Source organism: Phacochoerus africanus, chromosome 8 (assembly GCF_016906955.1).
Source record: "Phacochoerus africanus isolate WHEZ1 chromosome 8, ROS_Pafr_v1, whole genome shotgun sequence".
Lineage (NCBI taxonomy): Eukaryota > Metazoa > Chordata > Mammalia > Artiodactyla > Suidae > Phacochoerus > Phacochoerus africanus.
Genome location: NC_062551.1, coordinates 1,475,391 through 1,501,703, shown reverse-complemented (window position 1 = coordinate 1,501,703; position 26,313 = coordinate 1,475,391). Strand labels below are relative to the sequence as shown.

The following is a 26,313-nucleotide window of genomic DNA, read 5'->3' as shown; positions in this document are numbered from 1 at the left end:
GTGCTGGATGGCCGCATGTGCCCACGGGCTGCCCTGGAGGACAGTGAGGTTCCAGAGCATTCCACCATCACAGAGAGGGCTGTGCACAGGGCAGCTCTTTTTTTTTTTTTTTTTTTTTGTCTTTTTAGGGCCACACCCATGTCAGATGGAGGTTCCCAGGCTGGGGGTTGAATCAGGGCTGCAGTTGCCAGCCTACTCCACAGCCACAGCAACGCCAGATCCGAGCCACATCTGCAAACTACATCAAAGCTCACGGCAATGCCGGATCCTTAACCCACTGAGAGAGACCAGGGATTGAACCTGCATCCTCGTGGATACTAACTGGGTTCCTCTTCGCTGAGCCCTGACAGGAACTCCCAAGGGCAGTTCTGAAACATTTCGCCATCAGCGAGGGCTCTGTACAGGGCAGTTCTGGAACATACCACCATCAGAGGAAGCATCCACATCCCGATGGTGTGACCTTACGTGGCAAAAGGCCTCTGCAGCTTGGATTAAATTAAGCATCTCTGAGTTCCCGTCGTGGAGCAGCAGAAATGAATCCAACTAGGAACCATAAGGTTGTGGGTTTAATTCCTGGCCTCGGTCAGTGGGTTAAGGATCCAGTGTTGCCATGAGCTGTGGTGTAGGTTGCAGATGCAGCTTGGATCTAGTGTTGCTGTGGCTGTGGTGTAGGCTGGCAGCTGCAGCCCTGATTCAACCCCCAGCCTGGGAACCTCCATTTGACATGGAGACAAAAGACAAAATCAATCAATCAATTAATGAAGCATCTCAAGATACAAAATGATGCTGGTCTCTGGGGGGCCCAGTGTCATCACAGGGTCCTTATGACAGGGAGGCGGGGGGGGGTGGTCCCCTAATTGGTGGCCCTTTATTATCATGGCCTTAAGAAACTCTCCTTCTGGGCTGAAGTTCACTGCACTTGAGACTCAGGAATGGCTACCTTTTCCCAAAAGATGAGAAACAATTTGGGGTCCACACTAAACCTTCCAGAACTCCCTCCCTCCTGGGCACCTTCGGTCTTGTGATTAGAGCCGTCCGCCCACGCCACGGTGGACGCCATGCTCCGACCATCACCAGGGCACCCGAACCCTCTTGGTTTGTGGTGAAAAATGACTGTGTCTTATTACACTGACCTCAAGGCGTTGGGCTGCCTGGGGACAGAGCATTATCAAATGATGGCCGTGGGAAGCAGTGGTACTTTTTCAGGAAAAATTGTATGAGGATTTGGGGGATTACTTTCTCTGTTGCAGGTGCCAGAATACTGAAAAGCCCAAAGCCAGACTGTATACTGCTGATCCCATAGGGAGTTCTGGGGCTGGGGACCACGGCCAAGCTCTCCCCAAATCAGCCACGTCCGTAATACAGGTTCTCTTTGAGTTCAGATGTTAGTGGTGGACTCTAGTAAGTCTATTTTTATTCTCTATCCCCCACATGAGATTCAGTTCCTCACCGCACCTTGGTAAGCAGATGAGCAGGTGCCTCCTTGGCCGGGCTGTTTCTCACTGTTTATCTGACAGCCAGGTAATGTTGGAAGAGAATGTGATTAGATTGTCTGTAGCACGGCTGCCAGAGGGGGGTGTTTTTAATGCTACAAAAATAAAAATACCATGGCCAATGGGGACATCGCCCAGCCTTGGAAGGGGAGGGGACACGGACACCTGTTCCCAGGGCGATGAACCTGGAGACCAAGCCGAGGGAAACGAGCCCATCACAAGAAGACCAGGACTGTGTGACTCCCCTGAGTTTAATTCCTAGAAGCATCACAGTCACAGAGACAGAAAGTAGGATGGGGGGGGGGGTGCCGAGGGCTGGGGGCGGGGGAGTTCGTGTTTAAGAGGGACCGAGTCTCAGTCTTACAAAATGGGGACAGCAACGGAGAGGGAACGATGCTTATACAGCAACCTGAGTGTACTGAATACCGCTGCCCTGAGCCCTTAAACACGGTTAAGGGGTAATTTTACATTATGTGTATTTTTCCACAATTTAAAAAAAAAACAAAAACAAAACCACAGTGAGAAACCACGCCGCACCCTCCAGTGTGACTGCAATTAAATGGCAGCAGGTCTGAGCAACCGCTTAGGAAAACTCCTGCGCTTTGAAGTCACAGGAAGGGGCTGCCAGCCAAGGAAGCAGGTGCCTCTGGAAGCTGGAGAAAGCGAGGAAGCGATTCTCCCCTGGAGCTCCAAAAGGAACCGGCCCTGCCCAGACCTTGAACTTGGCCTTCTGGCTCCAGAACTGTGGAGCGAGAAGTTTCCGTTGTTTCAGCCCCCAGCGTGTGGCTGCTATGGGCTGGATTGTGTCCATCAGCCCATTCACCTGCCACAGCAGCCCCAGACAGATACGCCCGGGAATTCGGAACTGGGACAGTCTCTGTGTCACCGGGGAACCACGCGAGAAACAGGGCGCCCGTCTGGACACGGGAAAGCCTGGGCCTGGGGGAGCGCTTGCCGGCCCCCTGAGGTCCCTGTGCTGCAGTGAGCTGCCCAGATGCTCTGGGTCCAAGACCTCCACGCGCTCCTGCACTTGGGCTTCTTTGAAGTGATTCTTTTCCTTGGGACTGCAAAGCACATGTGCTAAAATCATGATCTCCTTCTGTCTTTTTAATTGCAGAGGTTACACAGGATCAGACTCCAAAACCTGGGAACCAGTACTTTGTCGTCAGTTGGACCCTTAGCTTGGACGTAGTGAGGTCAGGCTGCCGGGCTGTCCTCAGGGGTCTGGAAGGACGAACGGACCTTCCGCTTCATCAGGGGTTGGAGTGGGCGGTAGTTGTTCACCATGGCCTCCTCTTTCTCCCCCAGAGCAGAAAACAGCAGCGTGCGAAACGCAGCGAGCTGCAACAGAGACCCATGAGAGTGAGCTGGGATCAGGTACGGAGTGAACCAGCTCCTGGGTCCCTCGAGTGTCATGTGCAGACTTCTCCCACACTGAATCAGGGGCCAATGCAACATGGCAGAGGTGGCCCCAAGCAAAGATATGGCAGCTTCCTCCGTGGTCTCCTGGACCACCCGCCCTGGGGAAGCCAGCCGCCACACTGTGAGGATGCTCCAGCAGCCCTCTGGAGAGGATCTGGGGCCCCTAGTGTGCAAGAGTCAGCACAGTTTGCCAGCCTCTTGAGTGCCACGTCGGGAACGCATCTTGCAGCCCCAGCCAAGCTTCCAGATAACTGCAGCCAACAGCCGACCTCAGCGCCAAGAGACAGAGCCCCAGCCAGAACCACCTCAATTCTGACGCCCAGCACCCCTGAGACGTGATAATTGTGCTCCACAGCAACAGGTAACTAATTCTCACTCTACAAATGCTAGTGTTTGGCTCCCTTTGCCCTGCAGGAACTAAAAGCCCGTTTTTCTATGGATCATCCCATCGGTCCCTGGAATATACCACGTGCTCTGGGAGAATAACCCTCACACTTCCTCACACCCAGGACTGGGACGCTCTCTGCACAGGGACCGCCTCGCGAGCAGGTTCCGTCTGAGAGGTGGATGGAGCGCCCTGTAGGGGCGCGGGGTAGGGTGCACGCGCAGCCCGGCTCTCTAGCACTGTCTGCCCACCTGGGTGCACCTGTTTGCACTGGTGCTGACTCCCAGAGACGCAGCTCCCCTCCGGCACCTGGCAGGATCCGCCGCGCCGCCCAAGGGGTGCACGCGTGGCCTCCCCAGGCCCTGAGGACGGCGGCGCTCTGCGACTTGGTGTCATCAACACTCGCTGCTCCGTCACTCACTGCTGACTCCCATGTCTATTTTCCTGCAGAGAGCAGTGGGCAGGGGCTGCTTCCTGCTTCTGTCACCCTCCCTGCTAGTCGCCCACCCTCTCCTGCTGCAACTTCTGAGAGCTGGTGGGGGCTTATGACATGTGCATTAGGTGACAGGTGCCATTTCCAACCACATCTGTAAGAGCTCTGCTTTGGGGGGAGGGGGGCAGATGTGTAGGGACCTCTTGCCTTCTGCCTTTCAAAACAGATAGCATCGCCCCGTGACTTTTATTTTTATTTTCATTTTTTGGGTTTGCTTTTTTGTCTTTTTGCTTTTCCCAGGGCCGCTCCCACGGCATATGGAGGTTCCCAGGCTGGGGGTCGAATCGGAGCTGTTGTTGCCATCCTACACCACAGCCATCGCCAACGCGGGATCTGAGCTGGTCTGCGACCTACACCACAGCTCACGGCAATGCCGGATCCTTAACCCACTGAGCGAGGCCAGGGATTGAACCCACAACCTCATGGTTCCTGGTCGGATTCGTTAACCACTGCACCATGATGGGAACTCCAAATCCTGTGACTTTTAAATAAGAGGACACCTGACAGAATCAAAAGGCTGGAAGGACCTCTGAGAGCTCACCTGAGCCCTCAGAGAGCAGACAGCGGAAGCCGAGGTGATGGATGCTGCTGGGATCGATTTGAAATGTCTGCCCTGGGTAGAAGGTGGGAGAGTGGAGCCTGCTAGTTGCCTACTTGTCACTCTCAACTCTGCCCGAGACAGACAGACATTCTCTAGACGCTTGAGATTTCCAGAGAAAAAGATACTTGAATGAAAAAAAAAAAAAACAAAAAGATACACGAAGTATCTACTTGTTTTAGAAAAAAGTCAAATATTTACATAAGGGAGAGAAAAAAACTAGGAACCACTGCAGACCTTGGGACAGCCAGAAATTCTCAGCACACGCGGGTGCATTCGGCCCGGGCATCGCATGGCAAAGCATCCCGCACCTCCTCTCTGCCCTGCTGGCCTTGGCCTGGCCATGGTAACTTGCTTTGGCCAGCAGGATGTGAGCAAACAGAGGCTGTGAGTGTGTGCGTGTGGTTCGGCTTATCTTTTGCCTTCCTGCCATTTGCCATGAGAAGCAGTCCTGGATGACCACAGGGCCAAGAAATAGGAAAGACCCAGGGCCTGACCCGACCCCCAACCACAGCCTAAAATAGATTCTCCCACCCCCCAAAGACCCATAAGCAGGAAAAATAAATTCTTCTTATAAGCCATTGATTTGGGGGGGGGGGGTGTTGTTACGCAGCATTTTGCAGCGACAGGTGACGAATACAATCCTCCTGGCATTTTCTCTCACTGTATATAGTCGCAGAGCTTCCTAGCACCGCGTGAGAGAAAACCCCCTGCAGTCTCAATTTCTTACTGTCCCATCAGCCAAAGACGACGGACGGACCCTAGAATCTTCTCTTCTCCTCATCAATCCTCAGTCTTGAACACTCGTCTCCGACATGGCTTCCTTGGTAACTGGTTCACCAGCAGATGCTCACTAAGGTCCCAGCACGGGCAAGGACCCAGGTCCCAGTTAGAATGTCGCTTCTGCTCTTTGAAGTAGCCTGATCCCACTGTCCCTCAAAGAGCAGGCCCTGGCCTGGCCCAAGCACTTGCCCCCAGGGAGGCTTGCCATGCTGAGTCTGACCGCTAAGACTAGGAGCCGAGGCACATGACTGCCCACGCCCCCTGCCCCACCTTCCCTCCCTTCCTGTCTTGGCTCTGTCCTCCTCCTCTGTCTGACTTGCTCTCACGTGGCACTATCTCAGGGTCAGAAAGAGAGCGGTGATATCAGACGCTTCTGTCCAATCCCAGCAAGCTCCCATTTCAGCGGGAAAATTCTATCATGCAGAACATCTAAAAAGCGCCAAAGCATGAACCTCGGCAAGGCTGTGGCCCACCCTGCCTTAGTGACACCGACAAAGCGTAGGCGTCCCCAGGCGGTCCTGCGTGCTGGTCACAGGCAGCGCTCACCTGGTCCTGAGCCACCTCAATGGGCTTCTTACAGACGATCCAGGTGACGGACTCGGAGAGCGGGGGCGTGGTCAGGGAGCCCGGGTACGTCCAGTAATCTCGGCAGGTGGGCAGCAGGCAGGCGGGCTGGAAGGGGCCCAGGGCCGCCCGCGAGTCCTGGGGAGGGGGGGGGGGGGGCGCGGGTGGAGTCAGGGAGGCCGGGGAGGGCAGGGCGCTCGCTTTAGCTCCCGGCCTGGAGGAGGCGCGTCCTTGAGATAAAGGCTGTGGCCACGGATTTGGAAACCATGACAACAGGAAATGACCCCTCCACACAGAGAACGGACGCTCACCACAGGCTCATCATCTTTCTCTTAAATTTTGCATTTTCCTAGGGCTTGGCTGTGAAACAATCGCTCTTTTCAAGGTTGAGGTCAAGTATCGCACACAACGTAAAATTGAACGTCTTAACCATTTTTAAGGGCACGGTTCAGGGGCTGTAAGTACGTTCACGCGGGCGTGGAATCACCACCACCGTCACCTCCACATTTTTAGACACTTCAGCCCGAAACTCTGTCCCCATTAAACACAAGCTCCCTCCCCTCCCCTAGTCCCCCAGCAGCCACCATCCACTTCTGTGAATCTAGGGACCGCGTGCCGTGGAATAATGCACAGACCACCTAACGTCACTTGGCACAATGTCCTCAAGTTCCAGCCATGCTGCAGCAGGTGTCAGGATCGCCCCTGCCTTTTCAGAGCTGAGTAATGTTCCACTGTATGGAGGGACCCCATTTTGCTTATCCATCGTCTATCAAGGGCAGCTGGGTGGCTTTACCTCTTGGCTGCTGTGAGTAGTGCTGCTATGAACATGGGTGTACAAATATCTCAAGACCTCACTTTTAATAATTTTGAGGATATACCCAGACGTAGAAATGCTGGATCCCATGATAATTCTATGTTTAATTTTTGGAGGAACTGCCAGAGTGTTTTCCACTGTGCACCAAAAAAATATTACACTTTTTTTTTTTTTTTGGCTGCACCCAGGGCATGCGGAAGTTTCCAGGCCAGGCATTGAACCCAGCATGGCAGTGACCACACTGGATCCTTAACCACTAGGCCACTAGGGAATGCCCAGGGTCACTTGTAATGCGGAAAATCTCCAAAGTCAGCCCTGACGTTGGGGGAGCCCGGGAAGGGGCACAGACTATGACCAAGGACTAGAGCTGACCACACCCTGACCCAGGAAGCACAGACCCCTGCCCTCCAAGGGGGGCCTTTCTCTATTTTTTCGTGTTTTGGTTTTTTTTGCTTTTTAGGGCCGCACCCAAGGCATATGGAGGTTCCCAGGCTAGGGGTCGAATCGGAGCTGTAGCCGCCGGCCTATGCCACAGCCATGCAACACGGGATCTGAGCCACGTCTGCGACCTACACCACAGCTCACAGCAACGCTGGATCCTTAACCCACTGGGCGAGGCCAGGGATCAAACCCGCAACCTCATGGTTCCTAGTCAGATTCGCGAACCACTGCGCCACAACGGGAACTCCCCTTTCTCTCTTGAGACGGAAACACCTGTTTTTCAGGTGAGGAGACCGAGGCTCGGGGATGGGCATCAGGACCAGAGCCGGGCCCAGGCATCTCCTCCACGGGTCCCGCCGACACCATTTCCTCTGTATTTTGCACAGTTTGCCCGCCTGTGGAAGCAAGCAGACCCCTGTGCAGACAGCACCCCAGGGAAACTCCTTTCTTTCCCACCAAGGCGGGAGACCACGCCCCACGGGGGCGGGGGGGGGGGCAGACGCCGCTGGGGAAACGTCCAGGCAGGTTGACTCTGGCTGCAGACCAGCGAGGGGCAGGATGTGCCCCCAGCACCCTGAGCCTGCCGAGTTCCTGAGCGGGCAGACAGGGCCGCGGGGGGCTGGTCCCAGGGGCTAGCAGAGGCCAACATCAAGGGAACAGCAGAGCCCAGATCAAACAGCCCTGCAAAGTGGCCGCGGAAGGGCTGGCCCCCGGCTCCCATCTGGAGCCCCTCTCGCCATTGTTAGGACAGGTCCGAGCGCCATCCGTCCCCACGTTCAAGGACCCTCGGAGACTCCTTCCCTCTCGGAATTCTTTTGTTTGGTGCTGAACAAATAAACTGCGCTTTTCAGGAATTTCCCCAGCAAAGTCTTTCCCAGCTGGTCCCGGGGAAGGGCTCCCATGCTGGTCATGCGGGGCCGAGCGCAGTAAGGCGGACAGGTGGGCGCTGGGCAGGAATGGGCGTATCTGCAGGCCCCTCGCCCGCGCTCTGCTCTCCGGGAAAGGGCGATCCTAAGTGCGCCAGGCAGCTTGCAGGTGGGTGTTCCCGAAGGTCAGTAGCTGGGAACTTGCGTCAGTTGGTGTGAAAACAAACACCACCACTAGTGGATGTTGTTGCCTGGGACAAGTCTAAAGGTTTTTGTAAAAAAGTGGATGAATTTCCTGGAAAATATTAAGTAACTCAAAGGGCCCCTGGCGGGTGGACAGAGCGAAAATTTTTAGGATGCTGCCTGAACCACTGAACGTGGCAAACCCATTACACTGAGGAGGGAGGGCCGGGCACGAGCGGGGACACAAGGACCAGAGGAGACTGGAACCAGCCCAGCGTCCAGCTCCAGAAAAGGCTTCAGCCTCTCTCTGCAATGCTCTTTCCACCAAACTGGTTTGTTTGGTTTTTTGGGTTTTTTTTTTCTTCTTTGCCAAGGAGTCATAAAACAATATTGCTTTTCCAGTTACGCTGATCTCAAAATGCAAAGCTTACCTTGTGTTTAATGTCTGGCAGGACCTCCAGCAGCTCCTGCAGCGCCTCGTGGCGGGCCCCCAGCTGTAGAGCACGGCCCGCAGAGAGCACGTGACAAGGCGGGGACGGGAGTGACAAGCACAGGTCACTCTAAGTGGACTGGGCTCGCGAAGCAGGTCTTTCTCAGAACGCACCCCTCTCCTCACCAGGCAAGTGGGACCCCAGCAAATTTACCTTTAAAAATACGCCGATGACAGCCAGGCCATGTTCTCCCATTGCAGCTTCTCTGTAATTCTGATATTTCACAGCGTTCCAGTGAACCAGATGCAGCTGGAACACAGGAGGGCAAGGAGGCACACCTGTCATGGTGCGGCGAGGACAAGGCAGCGTCGCTCCGGGCGGCCCCCAGATGCCCACCTGAAGATCTTGGTGAATTCGCGCCAAACGCTCAAACCCCGGAAAGCAGGAGAGAAAGGAGGCTGCCTTTCAGTTTATAAGACAGAAATGGGTGCTTGTTGATTTGCTGCCTCTCGGTCCACCCTGAACAAGGGTCACCAGGTCGGGTCCACGATTGGTGGTTGTGTCCACACCCCAGGGAAACCACAAACCACATTTAACATCACTATGGCCCCGGGGCATTTTTCCTACATGCGTCACTGTGTCCTGTGCTTGCCCTGAATCCCCTCTGGTGGCTTTCCCAAGCCCAAACACCCAACTCGCAACGGACGAGGATTTAGAAGAGTGGGGAGAAGGGGTGGGGGAGGGGCAGGCTTTCCTGGGTCACTGGCAGGACCGAGGACGCCTGGCTTCTGTGTGAGGACAGCACGTGGGCTGCTGCTGAGTCTGGCTCAGAGCCTGGAAGGAGCCCGGGGGTCTGTGCACATCTCCTGCGACCGTGTGAGTGGTGGCAGAGGCCTTTCTGCGCAGGGACCCCCTGCTCCCAGCAGCTGTTGGGTTCCATGGCCACACCCACTGGGGACTCTGAGGCTGATGTGGGCTCTCCCTGGCCTCCTCTAGCTCAGCCTATCCCATGTGGTCCTCCAGAAACAGGGACAGCTGGGCCCGAGGCCCTGGCCCCAGCTGTCTCTTTCACAGAGCCGCCCTCTGGAGCAGGCTTGGCCTTCCAAAGCCCAGTGGGCCAGAGGCAAGGCCAGGCCGACGCTGCCGCCTGCCCCCCGCCCCCTCGGCCTCAGACACGGCCCTGGGGGCCCCGGCTCTGATCCTGCTTCTGCACTAGCAGATTGCAACAAATTCCCCTGCGCAAACATCTCCTTAAACACCGAGGTACAGGTGCTCAGTTACTAAGAGGCGCGCGGTTCATTCAGAGTGAGGGTGTTGCAAGCCCCTGTTCCTTCATTCTTGCCATATTTGTAAAAACGCAGACAATTATAATAATAGATGGAATTCCCTAGTTAGGGCCCGTCCCCAGAGGCTACCTCTGGCTGTGTGACGACAGCGACTTTGACTTTTTGGTGTGACGGGACGTTGGTCTTGTTTTAACCACAGTATGACTTCCGTCACAACGGTGACAAAAACATTCCAGAACTTGAAATGCATCAAAAAGCCAGGTGGCTGGCAGGTGGAAGCGGGGTGGGGGAGAGGTGCGATAAAGTGAACACGGCAAGTGTCAACCCTACGATCCGGGGCGGGGGGCAGGCTCATGGGTTCTCCCCATACAGTTGTTTGCATTTTTTTTTTTTTGTCTGTTGGAAAAATTTCATAACAGAATATTGGGGCGCATTGATAAAGCCCCGCTTTCTACCCCATAATTAGCAAAACCATGTTTCTGACTTTTATCTCTACTCAATTTTCTTTACTGGCTCTCATTTTGGAACGCTGCAAATATCACTTCCAGACAATAATTTCTATTGTAAAGATTTTTTTTTTTTTGCCTTTTCTAGGGCCGCTCCCGTGGCATATGGAGGTTCCCAGGCTAGGGGTCTAATCGGAGCTGTAGCCACCAGCCTCCATCAGAGCCACGGCCACGCGGGATCCGAGCTGCGTCTGCGACCTACACCACAGCTCAGGGCAAGGCCAGATCCCTAACCCACGGAGCGAGGCCAAGGATTGAACCCGCAACCTCATGGTTCCTAGTGGGATTCAATGGCCACTGCACCGCGACGGGAGCTCCTGTAAAGATTTTCTTTTTTTTGTCTTTTTGCCATTTTTTGGGCCGATCCCGCGGCATATGGGATGTTCCCAGGCTAGGGGTCCAATCGGAGCTGTAGCCACCGGCCTACGCCAGAGCCACAGCAATGCGGGATCCAAGCCGCGTCTGCAACCTACACCACAGCTCACGGCAACGCCGGATCGTTAACCCACTGAGCGAGGGCAGGGACCGAACCCACAACCTCATGGTTCCTAGTCGGATTTGTTAACCACTGCGCCACGATGGGAACTCCTTTTTTTTTTTTTTTTTTTGAAGATTTTCTGTTATCAGTCAAAGGTCTCCAATACCCTGAAGGAGGAAGCTGCTCGGCCCTGACTGACCAGCTGCAAGTGTCATGGAAGGGAGAGCTCAGGGCCCAGACTCTGCTCTTAAACCCCAGCTGCAGAGTTTGGCAAGTTACACCACCACTCTGAACTTCAGTCTCTTCTTCTGTGAAATGACAGTGCTAAGAGGAGCCTCCCCTCAGAACAGTCATGAGGTTGAACAGGTGGGGTGGCCCCTTGTTCTGGTCTGAGCACTGGGAGGGCCACGTCCCAGGAAATCCTTCTTTCTGAGAAGCCAGGATGCTTGGTCCAAGCCTGGCACAGGGGAGGCCCCCGCCACAAGCTGCAAGAATGGGGCTCCTCACCTCGGCGGGGTACGCGTGGTCCTCCACTGTGTGCTCGGAGCCCCACTCGTCCACCGCTCCCCAGTGGAAGTGGAACTGCTTTAGTCTGTAGGGGTTCTCCAGGGGCCCACCGCTGATTCCTGGAAAGTGAAACGGGGTGTGTGAGTCTGTTTGTTGGACCGTGGTGTTGCTGTGACATCTACCGTGGGGCCACGCAATGTCCCTCTGGAGAGAGTGATATCCTGCCACAATGACACACTCAAAGCTGGGGTCTGGTCTGGCCTAGGGGCCGGTCAGGCTCACAGGGACGTGGGAGTGACGCAGAGCCAGGTGCTGCCACCAGGTGGCGGTAGCGGCCTCAGCCCCGCGCAGGGAACAAGAAGGCAGAGAAAAACCCACTTCTGAGATGCCTGCCAGACTTGCATTTCATGAAAAAAAGACATCTTTAGAATAGAATATTAAAGTATTTCACCAAATACTTTCATAAGCTGTACGATGAGAGCAAGATGTTTACGCAAACGCTGAGCTCTAAGGTTTGACCTTTCCCTCCAGGGCTGATCCTTTCCCACCAGGGCAGCCCCTCCTCGCCCTGGCCTCACCATACATCCGGCTGGCACGGGACCTCTCCTTTCTAAGTCACCCGAGTGCCCGGGGACGGGGGGGGGGCCTCCCCCAGAACTGTTAGCACAACGGTTCTAACAGGCTTGGCCCGGAGCGCACGTGGAGGGATCTGGCTCTGACCCGTGGGGTTGTTGGCAGCGTCGCCAGAGGCCCAGCGCCAGAGCCTGGAGTCTGCATTTGAACAAACTCCCCGGGGGTCGGGAGGTGGGCGCCTCCGAGCACAGCCACATCCAGCTGCGCTTTGCTCACGGATTTCCATCAGCACGTGCGGTGGTCGTTACGGTAACTGTCGGACGTCTGGCTGGTGACCGAGCTGAGCGTGCTGTGACCTGGGGTGAGTCTGCAGGACACAGGCAGAGTGACAGCCTGAGCTCCCGGGGTGGCCGTGCCTGCATCAACCCCGCTGGGAGGCAACAGCAGGGAAATCACTTGGTGACATGACGGCTGCTGGCGAGAGAGCGTCCGATTCGACCGGCTAGAGCTGCCTTCTGCGTTGTTTTTGCCCTTAAAGCACCGAATATAAGCGAGAAAACAGACGCAGGCTGTGAGTCTGCCCTTGATCACGCCGGGAAGCTTCTCCCCGTCTTTCTCCACTTGAAACGGAGTGTGTTGGTCTAGAGCTCATTAAGGCCATCTCACCGTGAGGTGCTCTGGCTTTCTTCACACAAACTATACCTCGATTTAGAAACACACCAGAAATACCGCCCCCCAAGCAGATAAAAACACCGTAAATCACCAATGGTGAAGCCGGAGCCCTGCGGACAAGGAGGAGCCCGTCTGCAGGGAGGGAGCCCAGGCGGAGGGATAATCTCTCCAATGGGATCCAATGGTCAGACTTGCACGGAGGTTCTTCTGTTTCCTTGTGAAAACACGAGGAGATGGGTGTCTTTTCCTTCAAGGATACTCGAGCTGAATGGTCTTCGTCGTTGTGTGGTTTGCTTGATTTTTGATTCATCAGGAGAGGTTCAAGTGGTGACTGGTAATCCTACCCACAGGAACAAGGACTCGAACCCGGGTCTGACACCAAACCCTGTGCCTTAAGGACAAAACAGAATCTAAAGAACTGACCGAACTGGGAGACGCAGGCAATGGTGCTCTCTGTGCCACTGGCTCCCACGGCGGGAGGTTCGCAGGCCCGGCCCGCAGACACCGGGACCCCCACCCCGTGCACCAGTGAGCACAGTCGCTGTGTGACCTGGAGCAAGTTGCTCAGCGTCTCAGAGCCTCAGCCGTCCCAGCTGAGAAAGGAGGAGAGTTGGCAGGACGCACTGAGATCCTGGCCTCGGAAAGGCGACTGTGCTGGTGACCCCACACCCCACGACCTTTCACGGACCTACTCATCCATCGATGAAAGAACAACAGATTCCCGGCCAGAGGTCCTGGTGTTCCCCTCCAGCTCAAGCATCCGAGGACTCTGCAGACACCACGTAACGTCCGAAAGAGGGACGCCTGCCGCACAGGCGTAAATCCCCCACTCGCTGGGTGTCGGCCCGACCTCAGCGACACAGAAATAGCCGCCCCCACTGTGGCCGCCATCGGAGAGGGTGGGCGTGGGCCTGCTGGGATGGGCGAAGACTCTCCCGAGGTCACCCTCCAGGCAGGACTGGTGCCCAGGGCCCCACGCTCTCCCCACATCCGGCTGCCCCAGAATTCTCCAGAAGCCGCCTCCCTCCAGGCGGACGCCCTCCCTCTGCTTCCCAAAGGCAGCAGCCTGTTTAAGCGGGAGAACGTGCCTGGGGTCTGGGTTTGGAATCTGGGCTCCTCGGGCCGCAGGCAAGAATGTTCCTCCTGGGGCTGGAGTCTGGTCACCTGTCCCTGAGCAGAGGCCGTGCTGGACGGGGACCAACAAACGCATGAGCCCCCAGGGCTGCTACCAGACGCAGAGAAGCAGAAACACACAGCCGAGCTTCCAGGAGGGAGCAGGGGCGGGGGAGGGGCGGGGTGCCCCGTGGCCGGAGGGGGCTGCAGCCGGAGCGGGGGGTGGGGTGGGGGGGCTGTGATGCTCTTCAGCCTCATTCCTCAAACCCACTTCAGGAGCAAAGAATGGACTGTGCAGGAGACGCCGAGTTCTAGCGCGGGTCGGTTTCAAGGCAGAAGCAGAAGACTCTGTAACGGCCAAGCCCGGTGCCAGAGGCTTTCCAGCGTCACGTCGCTTTTGTGCACGAGGCCAGGTGGGCTCTGTGCCTCCAGCCCCATGGATCTCAGTCTGGACATTGAGCTGCTCCCGGCCTCAGTTGCCCTGCCTGTACAGTGGGAGGCTCCCAGCGCCTTCCGGATGGGAACGCCACAAGGATTAAGTACAAAGTCCCTGGCCGCAGGCCTGGTGTTCCCGGAGCACCTGCAGGACAAACCTCAGCTGCCGTGGCAGGTCTCTGCGCTGCGACCAAGCGGCTGATGGAGGAGTAAAGGGTCTCCCCGGTCCTCGGCTAGCGTCTCATGTGTCCTGGATACGGGGAACCTGCGTCCACCTGCAACATCACTGCCAGGTGCTGGTAGGCAGTCGGCAGGAGCTCCGGTGCTGCCACCGGAGAGGCCAGCATTTACGGAGCGCCCGCTGCATGCAGGGCATCCTGCAAGCACTCTAGTCCCCTGTGACCACCCCCCATGAAGACCCTGCACGCAGCTGCGACTGGCCTGATTTAGCGTTGAGGAAACTGAGATTCGAGAGGGCAAGTCCCGCAGGTCCCCCAGGCACCCCAACCCAGGCCTGATGGACGGTCCAGCCCACATTCTCGGCTTTCCCTGCCAGGGAGGTTAGGAACCCAGTTGAAGGGCACAGCCCCGGATAAAATACTCTCAGAGTGATTTTTCATGATGACAAGACAGTGTCAGAGGAACTCCCCCCGAGGGAAAGGTTTAAAAAGCCAAGCCCAGGAGCTCCTTCATGCCCTAATGGTTAAGGATTCGGTGTTGTCGCTGCTGTGGCTCAGCTTTAATCCCTGACCCAGGAACTTCCGAGTGCCACAGACTTGGCCAAAAAATAAAAAATAAATTTAGGGAGTTCCCGTCATGGCGCAGCAGAAACGAGTCCGACTAGGAACCATGAGGTTGCAGGTTCGATCCCTGGCCTTGCTCCATGGGTTAAGGATCCGGCATTGCCATGAGCTGTGGTGTAGGTCGCAGATGCAGCTCAGATCCGGCATTGCTGTGGCTGTGGCTGGCAGCTGTAGCTCTGATTCCATCCCTAGCCTGGGACCCTCCATATGCCTTGGGTGGAGCCCTAAAAAGCAAAAAAAAAAAAAAAAAAATTTTTTTTAAATGAAAAGTAAAATAAAATAAACTAAAAAATTAATTAATTAAAAGGGAAGCTTGTTTTGTGAGAAGGGGGCCTTTAGCTCGCCAGCCCCCAGACTCCACCGACTGGAGGCTGAGCAGCCCTTCAGCAGCCTCCAGGAGCAGGTGCATCAAGACTGAACTGGGGACCTGCAGGCCCAGGTCCCTTTGTCTTTGTTCTCGCAACAGCCGCTGAGGAGAGCCAGCTATTTTTGCGTTGGTGCTTTTACCAGGACATGTTCTAGTGAATCAAAACTGCAGACAAGACCAGGGGGCAGAGATGAACCTGTTCTTGGTGTTGCTCCAGGACTTAACTAATGTTCCGAGGCTCTAAGCTCAAAGGCAGAGGCTTTCCTTGTGTTCTCTGGGTTAGGAAGCTCTTGGTCACTCTCCCCAAGAAAGCTGGAGCCGCAGCGGCCAGCCAGTACACCGTCAGAGCCCGAGGGGCACGTGCCCACCCCCAGGACCTCGAAATCCAGAAATCGGGGAGGTCAGGGGGCTCCCTGGGAGCCGAACTGGGACCACCGCGTGCTGGCTCTGGGGTGAAGCCAGGCTGACTCGTGCACAAGCCCTGGTTTCACAAAGCACGACTCCACCTGGTGGTCCTCCCTCTGCATCTCAGACCAGATGGTCTCACAACAATCATCACACCTCCCCGGTCAGGACAGGCTGAGCATCAAACGCGACAGTGCCTGCAGATGGCTCCCTCGCCCGGCCACGGGCACCCAGGAGGCGCTCCACCAGTGGCAGCACCAACTCTTATTATTGCAGTGCTACTGCTATTAAACACACCATCACCACCTCCATCATCAAACGGAGATTTGCAGTCACCTGAAACAGCCACTATAATTCCCCGAGAGAGGACCTGCATGAACAGACTTTGCGGGATAAGGGTATCTGAAGAAAGTGTCCTTTAGAAGGGGTTAGCCTGCCACAAAGCCTAAAGAGGAAAGGTTATTCATTCATTCAACAAATAATCGTGGAGTTCCCACTGTGTGCCTGAGCCTCTGCTCAGCGGGGGGGGGGGGGGGGGGATGGAGCGGGTGATGCTGGAAGCCCTGCCCGCCCCCTCCCTGAGCGTGGGAGCCACAGGGGCAGCTGGCCGGGGAGCCGGTCGTGGACGGAGTGAAGCGTGGTGGCAGGTGGAGGGTGCGCTGGGAACCTAACTGGGGCGGGTGTCGGAGGGCCTCCCCCCGGAGGTGGGGGTGCAGCTGAGCCCTGAGAAGGAAGCGGCAGGAGAGACAGAGTCAGCCGCTGGGCTGGTGGAGGTTCCCAGGCGTCTGAGCGCGCGGTGAGCGGGGAGATGGGCTGGCAGGCGGCGGGGTAGGCGCCGGCCGCGGCCACGCGGGGGAGCCTTTGTCTGCAGACTTTGAATGTTGCAGCCTTTAAGCCGGGACACCTGCCCAGTTCACCCAATGCCAACAAGCTGATCCGTCCCGGCCCCCACCCGACACAAACTCAACTCGTGAGGAGAAAACGTGCTGGGAGTGGGCAAGGAGCCCCTGCCCACAAGAGTCCGCTGTGGCCAGGCAGGAGGGGACCCTGGTGCGGGGGCGGCATTCCTGGAGGCTGAGGGGCAGTCGCCTCTGATGGTTTTGTTTCAACCACAGCCAGGGTTTAAGAACTTTGCCTTTTTAAGAAAGACACGGAGAGCCCTGAAGAAGAGCACAGCCTCTGGGGCGGGCCCTCTTGGGTGTGTCACGGGAACCTGCTGGGCGGCTCACCCACAAAGGCCCAGGTTCAACTCCCAAGGCCTTCCCCGGGCCCCTTCCCCGGGCCTCTCCCCACCCCCCTCCCTCCTCTTCCTCCACCCCCTCACCCCAAAGCCCCCCGGCTCCTGTCCACCCTGGGAAACCCTCGGGACCCTTTCTGTGTGGGTTCCACACACTGGCCGTGCAGGTGTGGCTCATGGCCCCTCCTTCTGCCGGGTCACGGGCACATGCACAGGTGACGTCTGCCTGGAGGTGGGGGCGGCTCTGGTGTGACCATCCTTGACTCAGTTTCTCTCTCAGCGCCCGTTCCCAGCACTTGCTAACTTGAGGGCTCTCTCGAGCCGGAGCTGCATCCGGGCGGTTCTAGGCCCAGCGGGTCACCGGGCACGTGAAGTGCGTTTGGAGAGGCTGTCCCTTCCCAGTGGCCCCTCCCCCAAGCCCTTCCTGGCCTCTCCCTTTGACTTACATGCTGCCGTCGGTTTCTTTGGCCAGAGATCCCCCAGTTGGTGGACGCTCGGTCTGTGAACCTGGGAGTCACGGGGCTCTGAAGCTTTGCGGTCTTGGGCCCTGCTGTGGGCGCTGCCCTCCGGGGCTCCGGCTCAGGTCGCCCCTCATGAGTTCTCATGTAGAAAATAAGAGGCCTCACCTCACAAATGGCCTAAAATCCACTTTAGTGCTGGAAGGCACCTCTGCAGACCTGTGGCTTCAGGGCCCATCCGTGTCCTTGAGGAAGTAGCCCTCTAGGAGGGCTGTCACAAGTCACCGTGGGGCCTCCTGGCTTGGAGTTTCCATTTCTCCCCCCTGGAAGGTCTCATGCAGAGTCTTCTGTGGTCAGAGACAGCTGGGCTGGGCCTGGCAGGCGTGAGTTCCCTGCTCTCGATTCCAATTTCCTGCTCGTGGGGGCCTGAAAGCACAGCCGTGGCCTGTTCTGCTCTGATGGGAGGAGTGGCGGCAGGTGAGGCTGCGCTGCGGTGGACGGGCCGCCGCCTCTCCCGGCAGGGAGCCCAGCGCTCCCACGGGCCTCCGGGAATCTCCCCACGCAGGCGTCAGACGAGGATGAGGCGGAGGGTCAGAGGTGAGGGAACACGCCCCCAAGGCCCTTTGTGCGGTGACCCTGCCACGCTCCCTGCCCCCAGCCCCAGAGGAGGTGGGCCACCTGCTGGCCACTCACTCTGCGCAGCTTCATGGGCCGGAGGGGCGGCCCCGGGGCACCTGGACTCTCTGGACTCAGGCCCTACAGTGTCTGCAAGATGCGAGTGCTGGGCTCCTTTCCTGTGGATTTGGAAACTGTCCCGGGGTTGATCATTGGCCGTGGATGTCCTCTTCCCACACACGAGAGACGCAGCCAGCTCTTGGGGTTCCAGGAGAATGAAATGCCTTGAAAAGTGCACCTGACGGCACCAGGAAGCACCTGCAGCAGCAAAGCCGTCAGTGCTGGCAGTGACACAGGAGCCGGCCCGCAGAGCACAGGCGTCTCCTCAGGGAGCAGCGGCCCTAGCTCTGTCCTTGGCCCTTGACCTTCGACCCCACTGTCAGCACCTCTGCCGCCACTGGGTGGAAACGCGCTGTCACCCCTTAGGAAAAGGACCACGCGTGCGTGGGACCTGGGACCTTGCCCGGGAGGGGTCCCGGGGTGGGACGGCGGGGTATTTTCCTTCTTGCTCCCCCAGTCCAGAAGGCCTCCCCCTCCAGCCCTTCCTTCCCTGGCCTTCAGCCGCTCACATTCCTTGGAAAGAGCCGCTGGCCCCACCTCTCTTACTCATCTCGGCTGGCGGCCTCATCTGGCGCCCTCCCAGCCTCCCCGTGGAAGAGACCGCCCGAGCCCTCCACATGGAGGGCAACACCCTCGGGGTTCCTGGCGCTCACCTGTCGGGGTGACCTGAGCAAAGGGGCCACATTTTGTGCACCGTCACCCCAACGCCCGGCTGCTCTGCCCACGCCCTTCTCTTCCTGCTCCTGAGGCTTTTCCTTTCCCATCCATGCACTTTTGTTTTTGTTCTTTTTGATGATGGCAGGGTCTCATCCTTTTCTTTTTCTTACTGCAAAGCTTTCTTTAGGCCTCCCCTTCTTTCAGCTTCCTGCTCCATTTCCTGCACTCCCGGCAGCCCCCAGTTCCCACCGGAGGCGCCCAAAGAAGACAGAACATCTGAATAGAGGGGGCTAGAGGCTGGAGGTGGGGGGAGCTTGTGAAATTGAGCAGGAGAGAAAGAAAGAGGAAACTAGGGTTTTGGGAAAATGACGAGTAAAGTAAAACCAGATTGGCCTGCGTGGACCTGAGCCACCAGGGGAATTAGCCAGCTAATTTATATGGCCGGGGAGAGACACCCAGATAATTCTTTCGGTCTGTGGCAGGGCGGGGTGGGGCCCTTTGAACCAAATTGAGAAGGTGGTGGAGGAGCCAAAAAGTGGGGTCAGGGCCAGGTCACTGCAGAGGCCTGGCTGCCACAGGGCGCCATAGCCTGGAATCGGAGCTCAGGATGGACGGCTAGGTGGGGGCTCTCAGGGGAGAGCGGGGCGGGGGGCGTCTCTTCTGGGAGCAGCAGCCCCGGGACCCTCCCCTCTCAGCCCCCTCCTTCCGCAGGCGGGCTCACCCTCACTGTCACTGTGGTGGCCCCGCCCCATACGAGTGACTTACGCTGGCAATGACCAGCAGCCAGGGTGCACGCTGCCATCTCGGGGACAGAGGCGCTGCCCTTGGCCCCTCTCCTGGGAGGTGAGCCTCCATCGTTGTCCCACGTGGGGGTCTCCCCGACTCTGGGCAGGGTCCCCCAGGGGAAGGCAGGGTGGAGAGGACTCTGACCCAGCCCCGCCTGCACGTGTCAGGATCGGAGCCCATACGTTTCTCTCCTCTTGGCTTCAGCCAGTCTCAGCCGAGTTTCTGCCACAGGCAACCCCAACAGTCATCATGGGGATGCTTGACCCGGAGCTCAAATCGAGGCCAAGGCCAGGACTGAGAGCAAAGGGGACGGGGAGAGGGCGCGTGGGAGCCGCTGACAGCTGCTGGGAACCGCCGGGCCCATCTCCTCCCCCAGAGCCTGAAGTCACCGCTCGGGAATATTTACAGCACAAGAAGCAGCAGTAGGCACTCCCCGCCTTTCCCCCGTCCCTCCTCCCCAGTCCAGAGAGCTGGTCACTGCGCATTGACCAGCCCTCCACCAGCCAGTGCTGGGAAGGGCCAGCCTTCCCAGAGGACGGGGCTGCGGGCCTCACAGTCCGGTGCTCGGACCGCGAGTCTCCGTGGGTCAAGTTAAACGGACACTGGCCACTGTCCCTCCGCCCCGTGGCTGCAGACCCAGCCTGTAGCCGAATCACATGTGAGCAAAGAGGACGGAGGAAGCCACAGTTCCTCCAGCTGCCTCTCCTGCCCCTTCTCTCCCGATCCAGTCCCCTTCCTGTTGGATGCTTCTGCTGGACCCTTGGAACCAGGGATGGAAACTCAGATGAAGCCGACCTAAGCAAAAAGAGCTTTATTAGTCCAGGCTGCCTTGGCTTCTAGAAGGGCTGCACTTGGAGGCTCAGCCGTGGCCTCAGGCCACGTGTTGGCGTTGCTCCCCCAGCTCCCCCGCAGCCGGCCTGGGCTTAGCTGACCGAGGGCTGGGGGAGCCCCAAGCTCAGGCACCAGTCCCTTTCCTCTGGAAATCCGAATTATTTTGTCAAATGTATCAGCAATCCACATACAAAGCTCTAAAGGCACCTCCAGAGTTTTTCCTATTTCACGACTTAAAAGAAAATGAATCTGTTTTTACAGAGACATAAGATTCAAGAGTATCCGTAAAAGTTATATAAAACCAGTACGGATTCTACAGAAATGCATCTACACCCACTTCAGCTTTTCTCTGATCATTCCTGTCTTCACACAGCTATTAAACAACCAATTAAAAGTTCAGGAACTCCTTATTCAATCTCTTAAAGTTGGATAAAATTAAAAAAAAAAAAACATTAAACTGAAAAGTTAGAGTTCCCGTCGTGGCGCAGCAGAAGGGAATCCGACGAGGAACCATGAGGTTGCGGGTTCGATCCCTGGCCTCGCTCAGGGGGCTGAGGATCTGGCATTGCCGTGAGCTGTGGTGTAGGTTGCAGACACGGCTCGGATCCTGAGTTGCTGTGGCTGTGGTGTAGGCTGGCTGCTGTAGCTCTAATTAGACCCCTAGCCTGGGAACGTCCATATGCCACGGGTGTGGCCCTAAAAACCAAAAAAGCAAACCTGAAAAGCCAATTTCCATTGCTCCCTGGGAATGTGAACTTGGGACAGGACAACAAAGGCAGAAAAACGTTGGCGCACTATGTGCGTACATGCACAAGCCCCTGCTCCCCAGGTCCAGGGAGGTCTACTCCCTGTGCTTTCTTAAATCTGGTCTCAAACTTCCCTTCTCTTCTTCTTCTTCTTTTTTTTTTCCTTTTTGGGACCACGTGGCGGTTCCCCAGCAAGGGGCCGAATCCGAGCTGCAGCCGCCAGACTACACCACAGCCACAGCAACACTGGATCCGAGCCGCATCTCCCACCCATACTGCAGCTTTTGGCAACACCGGATCCTTAACCCACCGAGCACGGCCAGAGATCAAACCTGATGCTCAGGGACACCATGCTGGGTTCTGAACCCGTGGAGCCACGACGGGAACTCCCTCCCTTCTTCGCTTTGAACTAATCTTGTCCTTCGAAGAAGGTCCTTTGGTTTGTGTTGGCCAGAGTCGGGGTTCCCACCACGTGCACACAGGGAGGCCCACGTGATAGACGCCCCCTGCGGGCACCCTGTGAGCTGGTGGGGGCGGGAGGCTGCGCTCAGGAAGCGCGGGCTCCTCTCAGGGAGATGAGAAAAGAGGCCGGCAGAACACGCGCCCTCGGCGTGTGGGAAACAGCTCACGGGGCCTGGCACAGGGAATAAGGGCTCTCACCCCCAACGGCCGGCCCGGCGGGGCTCTTCTTTCCCCACCCCCAGATCAAGAAACGGAGCCTCGTTTATGCCTTTAACTTCTCATCCCTGTTCACGCACCGACTTTCTAAGTGCCTGCGATGCCCAAGAGGCCTGGTCCTGCCCTCATGCCATTTACGTCCTCGCTGACGGTCCGTGAGCAAGACGCCTGGCTCACGGGAGGGCTGGGGGCTGCGTCGGGGGTCCCCAGCCTCGGCGCTTCCCTGGAACAACTCCCAGGACTCAGCTTATAGTCACGTGTGTGGCGCAGCCTTATTAGCTGAGAGCGGTGTTGGCAGAGGGGGAGGCCATGTCTGGAGGGGGCCAGGCTCTGGGTCCCCTCTGGCGAGTCTCCTGGCATGTGCTGAATCCCCAGCGACAGGCAGGGACAACACATGTGGAGATGCCCACCTGGGGTGCCCGCTGGCGACTCGGGACCCAAGGTTTTATTGAGGGCTGGTCACACGGGCACCCTCTGCCCGCCGTAAATTCCCGACTCCCAGAGGCAGAGCAGATGTTTGGCACGAACAGCTCATGATGGCACCACTAGGTGCTGAGAAACCCCAGGCGGAACTGGCAGCCGCACAGAGAGACAGAAGCGCGAGGAGGCTCCTCCCGGGCCTGTGGGCACCCACCCCGCTCCTGTGAGGCTCCTGCTGAGGCTTGGAGGAGGTGTCGCACCGGGGGGCCCTTAGCAGGACGCAGGGATCCGCCCACAGCCTGCAGCCCGCAGCCCGCAGCTGCTGGTCCTGCTCCCTGCTTCCCGCTCCCCCCACCCCCTTCTGCAGCAGCTGGAGTCACTGCCCGGCGCACTCAGGCTCTGGCCGCCTGGCTGCCGTGGGCACCGTCTCCTTCCCCCTCTCCGCCCCGCCCCCCCACCTCTGCCCTCTCTGCTTTTCTCCTCTGACGCACCTGCATCACCGTTTCTCCCGCCACCTCCAGGAAGGGAAGCCCCGGGAGGACCTCCCTCTCCACGCTTTTGTCCCCAGGGACGTGTGCGCCTGGGTGGTGGGCCTCAGCAGCTTTAAAACGCACGTCCCTCTGCGTCCCCATTGCCAGCCTCGCTCTCTGCACCTCTTCCCCGGCACATGCACACAAAGTGCGCCCTTCTCTGCAGAGCCTGCGACCCGCTCTCAGGAGCAATGGGACCCAAGAGCCTGGACCTCATCCCCGCTCACCTGACCAATCGGTGGAGTCGTCGAATTCCACCTGAAGGAGGTAGCCGGTGTTCCAGGCGTGGAGGCAGGCGGCCGCATCGTAGGAGACGCTGAGGGGCTGCAGCTGGGGGTCGTAGACGCTGTCCCTCCAGCGGATGTTGATAGGGGATGGCCGGGTGCCCCCTGGCGAGGAGGCGGGGTCCTTCCAGAGTGGGTGCACTGCGGGCAGAGAGGGAAGGGGAGACCCCACTCCAGACTCCAAGGACGGCGGCAGAAAGCTCGCACACGCCATCCCAGAGGAGGAGAAGCCGGCCTGTGTGGGGCCTGGGCCACCAGACTGCTCGACGCCCCCAGTCGTCAGGGCTGTGGCTCCATCTCCTCTGCGGACCCCTCCCAGAAACGGGTTCCTTCCCCCCTGGACTGCAGCTCGCCTTGGCCTTGGGCTGGGCTGCTTTGGGTCTGATCTGTGGTTCGTTGTCACAGCGTGGTCACAGGAGTCATGACTGGGCGTCTAGCCCCGCCCCGGGGAGGCAGGCAGTGCCGTAGACGCAGAGGGCAGCAAACCCAGGGGTCATTGGGGAAGCCAGAGTCCCGGGGGTCCACAGCAAACCCTGCCTGGAAGGAGCTGGAACAGAAGCCTCATCCCTCTACCTCGTCCCACCCCAGAACCCCCATCTTCAGTCACCCAGGCCCCAAGGTGGGGGTCCCAGGCCAGCGGCAGCCCCTGGGTGCTTGCGAGCAATGCAAGACCTCGCCCCCCCGCCCCAGACCCCCCTGAAGTCTTCAAGCCGTAGCAAGACCCCCCCCACCACACCCTGATTCCCGGAGGCAGCTGCTCTGGCTGGTTTAGAGCACGGCCTTCGGGCACCCTCCTCCAAGCTCACAGAAACACACACTCGACTGCAAAAAGGCACGCCTTCTGCTCAGGACAGGGCAGGCCTGCACCTCGGTTTTTGTCCCTTGGCTGTGGCCGTCTTCACAACGGTCTCTCTTTTATGCTCGGTGACCCTGAGGAGGTGGGCCACCCGGATGCTGGATGGTGTGCATCCTGGCCCCACCGCTTCGGGGCTGTGTGCCCACAGGCAACTTTGCTAACCTCTCTGAGGCTCGGGTTTTATCACCTATGAAAGGTGGATCAGGCGGCACTGCTGGGAGCGTGAAAGGAGGAGAGGCTTAGAAGAGCCGAGGGATGGGGTCTGGGCATCGTCTTCAGGTGGAGACCAAGTGGATTAGCGGCCAGAGCCCCGTATGTGTTGGCTTTCTGCTCCTGCCGTTTCATCCTGATACAGCCTGTGAGGCATTTATTTCATCATCCGCTTTTATAGACGAGGAAGCTGAGGCTTAGGGAGTTAAAAGCCCCGCGCCGCTGTCTCCACGGACAAGCGTCCCACCCCCGAGACTGGCCCTGAAGCCCAGGCTCCCCCAACCTCGCAGACCTGGAAAGGGTGGCGGACGGCATCAGAGGCCCGGATGCCGACGGAGGAGGAATCCGAGGCCCAGGGGAGGACAGGGCGAAAGGCACAGAGCACCAAGGCACCATCACCAGGATGAGGCCGACACGGGGCCGCCTCTGGACGGAGCTGGCTGGGGACCCACTTACGATGTTTGCCGAAAACGTACTGGGGTTTGGGGCCTAGGGACCGGCAAGGGGTGACGCTTGTCTGGTGGGCAGGGAGGGCGGCAGCTTGCGACCTGAGCTCCGAGCACCTCGCCCCCCCACGGCCCTGTGATGCTGAGGTTGAGGAGCAGCCCCGGCTCCCGTGGCAAAGACAGAGTGGAAATTGAAGCCAGGCTGCCCGGCTCTAGCCCGTCTCCCATTTTGAAAGACCCCACAGGAGATGGGCCTCCAATCGCACCTGCAGAAGAAGCTCGAGGCTCTACTTACCAGCGTTATTCCTCCTCCTCGGGCCGCAGGGAGCCTGCACGCACCATTGCTCCGGCCGTAGCCAGTGACCGCGAAGGGTCCCCCACCGCTGCCTGACCAGGCCCGACAAAGCCGAAGACGTCACGTGGCTCCTGCAGGACAGCGGGGCCCTGAGCATCTTCTGGCCGCTCCCCAGGGCCCGAAGCAGGACGGAGGCTCTTCTACTCTCCGTCCTCACCTCGGTCGGACAATGAGGAGCGGGGTGGTCCTACCTCTTTTGTAAAAACTCACCCAAAGCCCCGAGCCTGGTGGTTAAATTTCAACCCGCGCCCGCCCCAGCTTCGTGGGTGGCGTGGGGCTTGGCTTAGGGGTGGGTGCCCTGGACAAGGGCCTTCACTGCGGTCAGGCCCTGGGTCACTGTGCTTTGATCTGACAAACAGTGGAGCGAGGGTGCCAGGGAGGGCGGGGAACTTGGTGGGAGCTGCTGCCAGACTGGGGGTGGGGGGGTGGGGGGTGGGGGGGATGGGAGCAAACAGACCAGAGCAAAGTCCCCAGTCTTGGATGTGACCCTGACTTGGGCTTGCGGTCCTCCAGCCTCGAGCTGCTTGAGACCAGGCACGGAGCCACGCTGTGGTCACCTGCAGAGAGTGACAGTTCAGAGGTGCAGGGGGTCGGGAGTCAGCCATAGCTGCTGGAGGTCCCTCCGCCTGGGCTCTGGGCAACAGCCTGCCTCCCTCTGCCCAAAACAGACATGAGCTGAAAGGAATTTGTGATGCCCAGAGGTGCCCTGGAAAAAAAAAAAGAAAAAAAAAAGGAGTTCCCGTTGTGGCTCAGTGGTTTAAGAACCTGACTAGTATCCCCGAGGATGTGGGTTTGATCTCTGGCCTTGCTCAGTGGGTTAAGGATCAGATCCTGAGTTGCTGTGGCTGTGGCTGTGGTGTAGGCTGGCAGCTGCAGCTCCTATTCAATCCCTAGCCTGGGAACCTCCATATGCTGCCGGTACAGCCCTAAAAAGACAGAACAAGGCATGCTGGTGGGCCCGGGACACTCCTAGGCTGTTCCTCTTGCCCCAATGTATTTTTTTTTTTTGTCTTTTTGTCGTTTTCTAGGGCCGTACCAGCAGCATATGGAGGTTCCCAGGATAGGGGTCTAATTGGAGGTACAGCTGCCGAACTACACCACAGCCACAGCAACACCAGATCCGAGCCACATCTGCAACCTACACCACAGCTCACGGCAACATCGGATCCTTAACCCACTGAGCAAGGCCAGGGATCAAACCCGCAACCTCATGTTTCCTAGTCGGATTCGTTAACCACTGCACCACAACGGGAACTCCCCCAGCATAAATGTTAATGTGCCCCCTTCACAGCTCAAGTGTCCACAATTGGACAAGAAATTAGATGGTCACCCTAGCGACACAAATTGCAATCTTCGCAGACGCCAGATAATGAAAACCCCCTTTTGGACTATTTGGCAGTTTATTTCCCCGGAGGACAAGGTTCAGATGGAAAGGTCTGTGGGTTTTTGTGAGGAGAGGGTTTCAA

General features: G+C 57.9%; 1 protein-coding gene across 2 annotated transcripts; it reads right to left on the bottom strand.

Annotated features, from left to right (window-relative positions):
- Positions 1-1,726: 1,726 nt before the first annotated feature.
- CA5A (carbonic anhydrase 5A) lies at positions 1,727-25,145 on the bottom strand. Of its 2 annotated transcripts, XM_047793096.1 has the most exons (7): positions 24,788-25,145; positions 22,924-23,121; positions 11,251-11,369; positions 8,687-8,782; positions 8,474-8,536; positions 5,721-5,876; positions 1,727-2,834 (listed from the first exon to the last, which is right to left on the bottom strand). In XM_047793096.1, the coding sequence occupies exons 1-7, from the start codon at positions 24,942-24,944 to the stop codon at positions 2,691-2,693; spliced, it is 933 nt and encodes a 310-aa protein (XP_047649052.1). In that variant the 5' UTR covers positions 24,945-25,145; the 3' UTR covers positions 1,727-2,690. The 2 variants fall into 2 exon arrangements, with proteins under 2 accessions (XP_047649052.1, XP_047649054.1); XM_047793098.1 differs by lacking the exon at positions 8,474-8,536.
- Positions 25,146-26,313: the final 1,168 nt, after the last annotated feature.

Excerpts from the sequence above, each read along its gene's own strand:
- CA5A (XM_047793096.1), bottom strand. The coding sequence starts at position 24,944 with ATGCTCAGGGCCCCGCTGTCCTGCAGGAGCCACGTGACGTCTTCGGCT. Across the intron at positions 23,122-24,787 it reads GAGGAGGAGGAATAACGCTG|TGCACCCACTCTGGAAGGAC; the intron begins GTAAGTAGAGCC and ends CTCTGCCCGCAG. Across the intron at positions 8,783-11,250 it reads ACCACGCGTACCCCGCCGAG|CTGCATCTGGTTCACTGGAA; the intron begins GTGAGGAGCCCC and ends CCTGTGTTCCAG.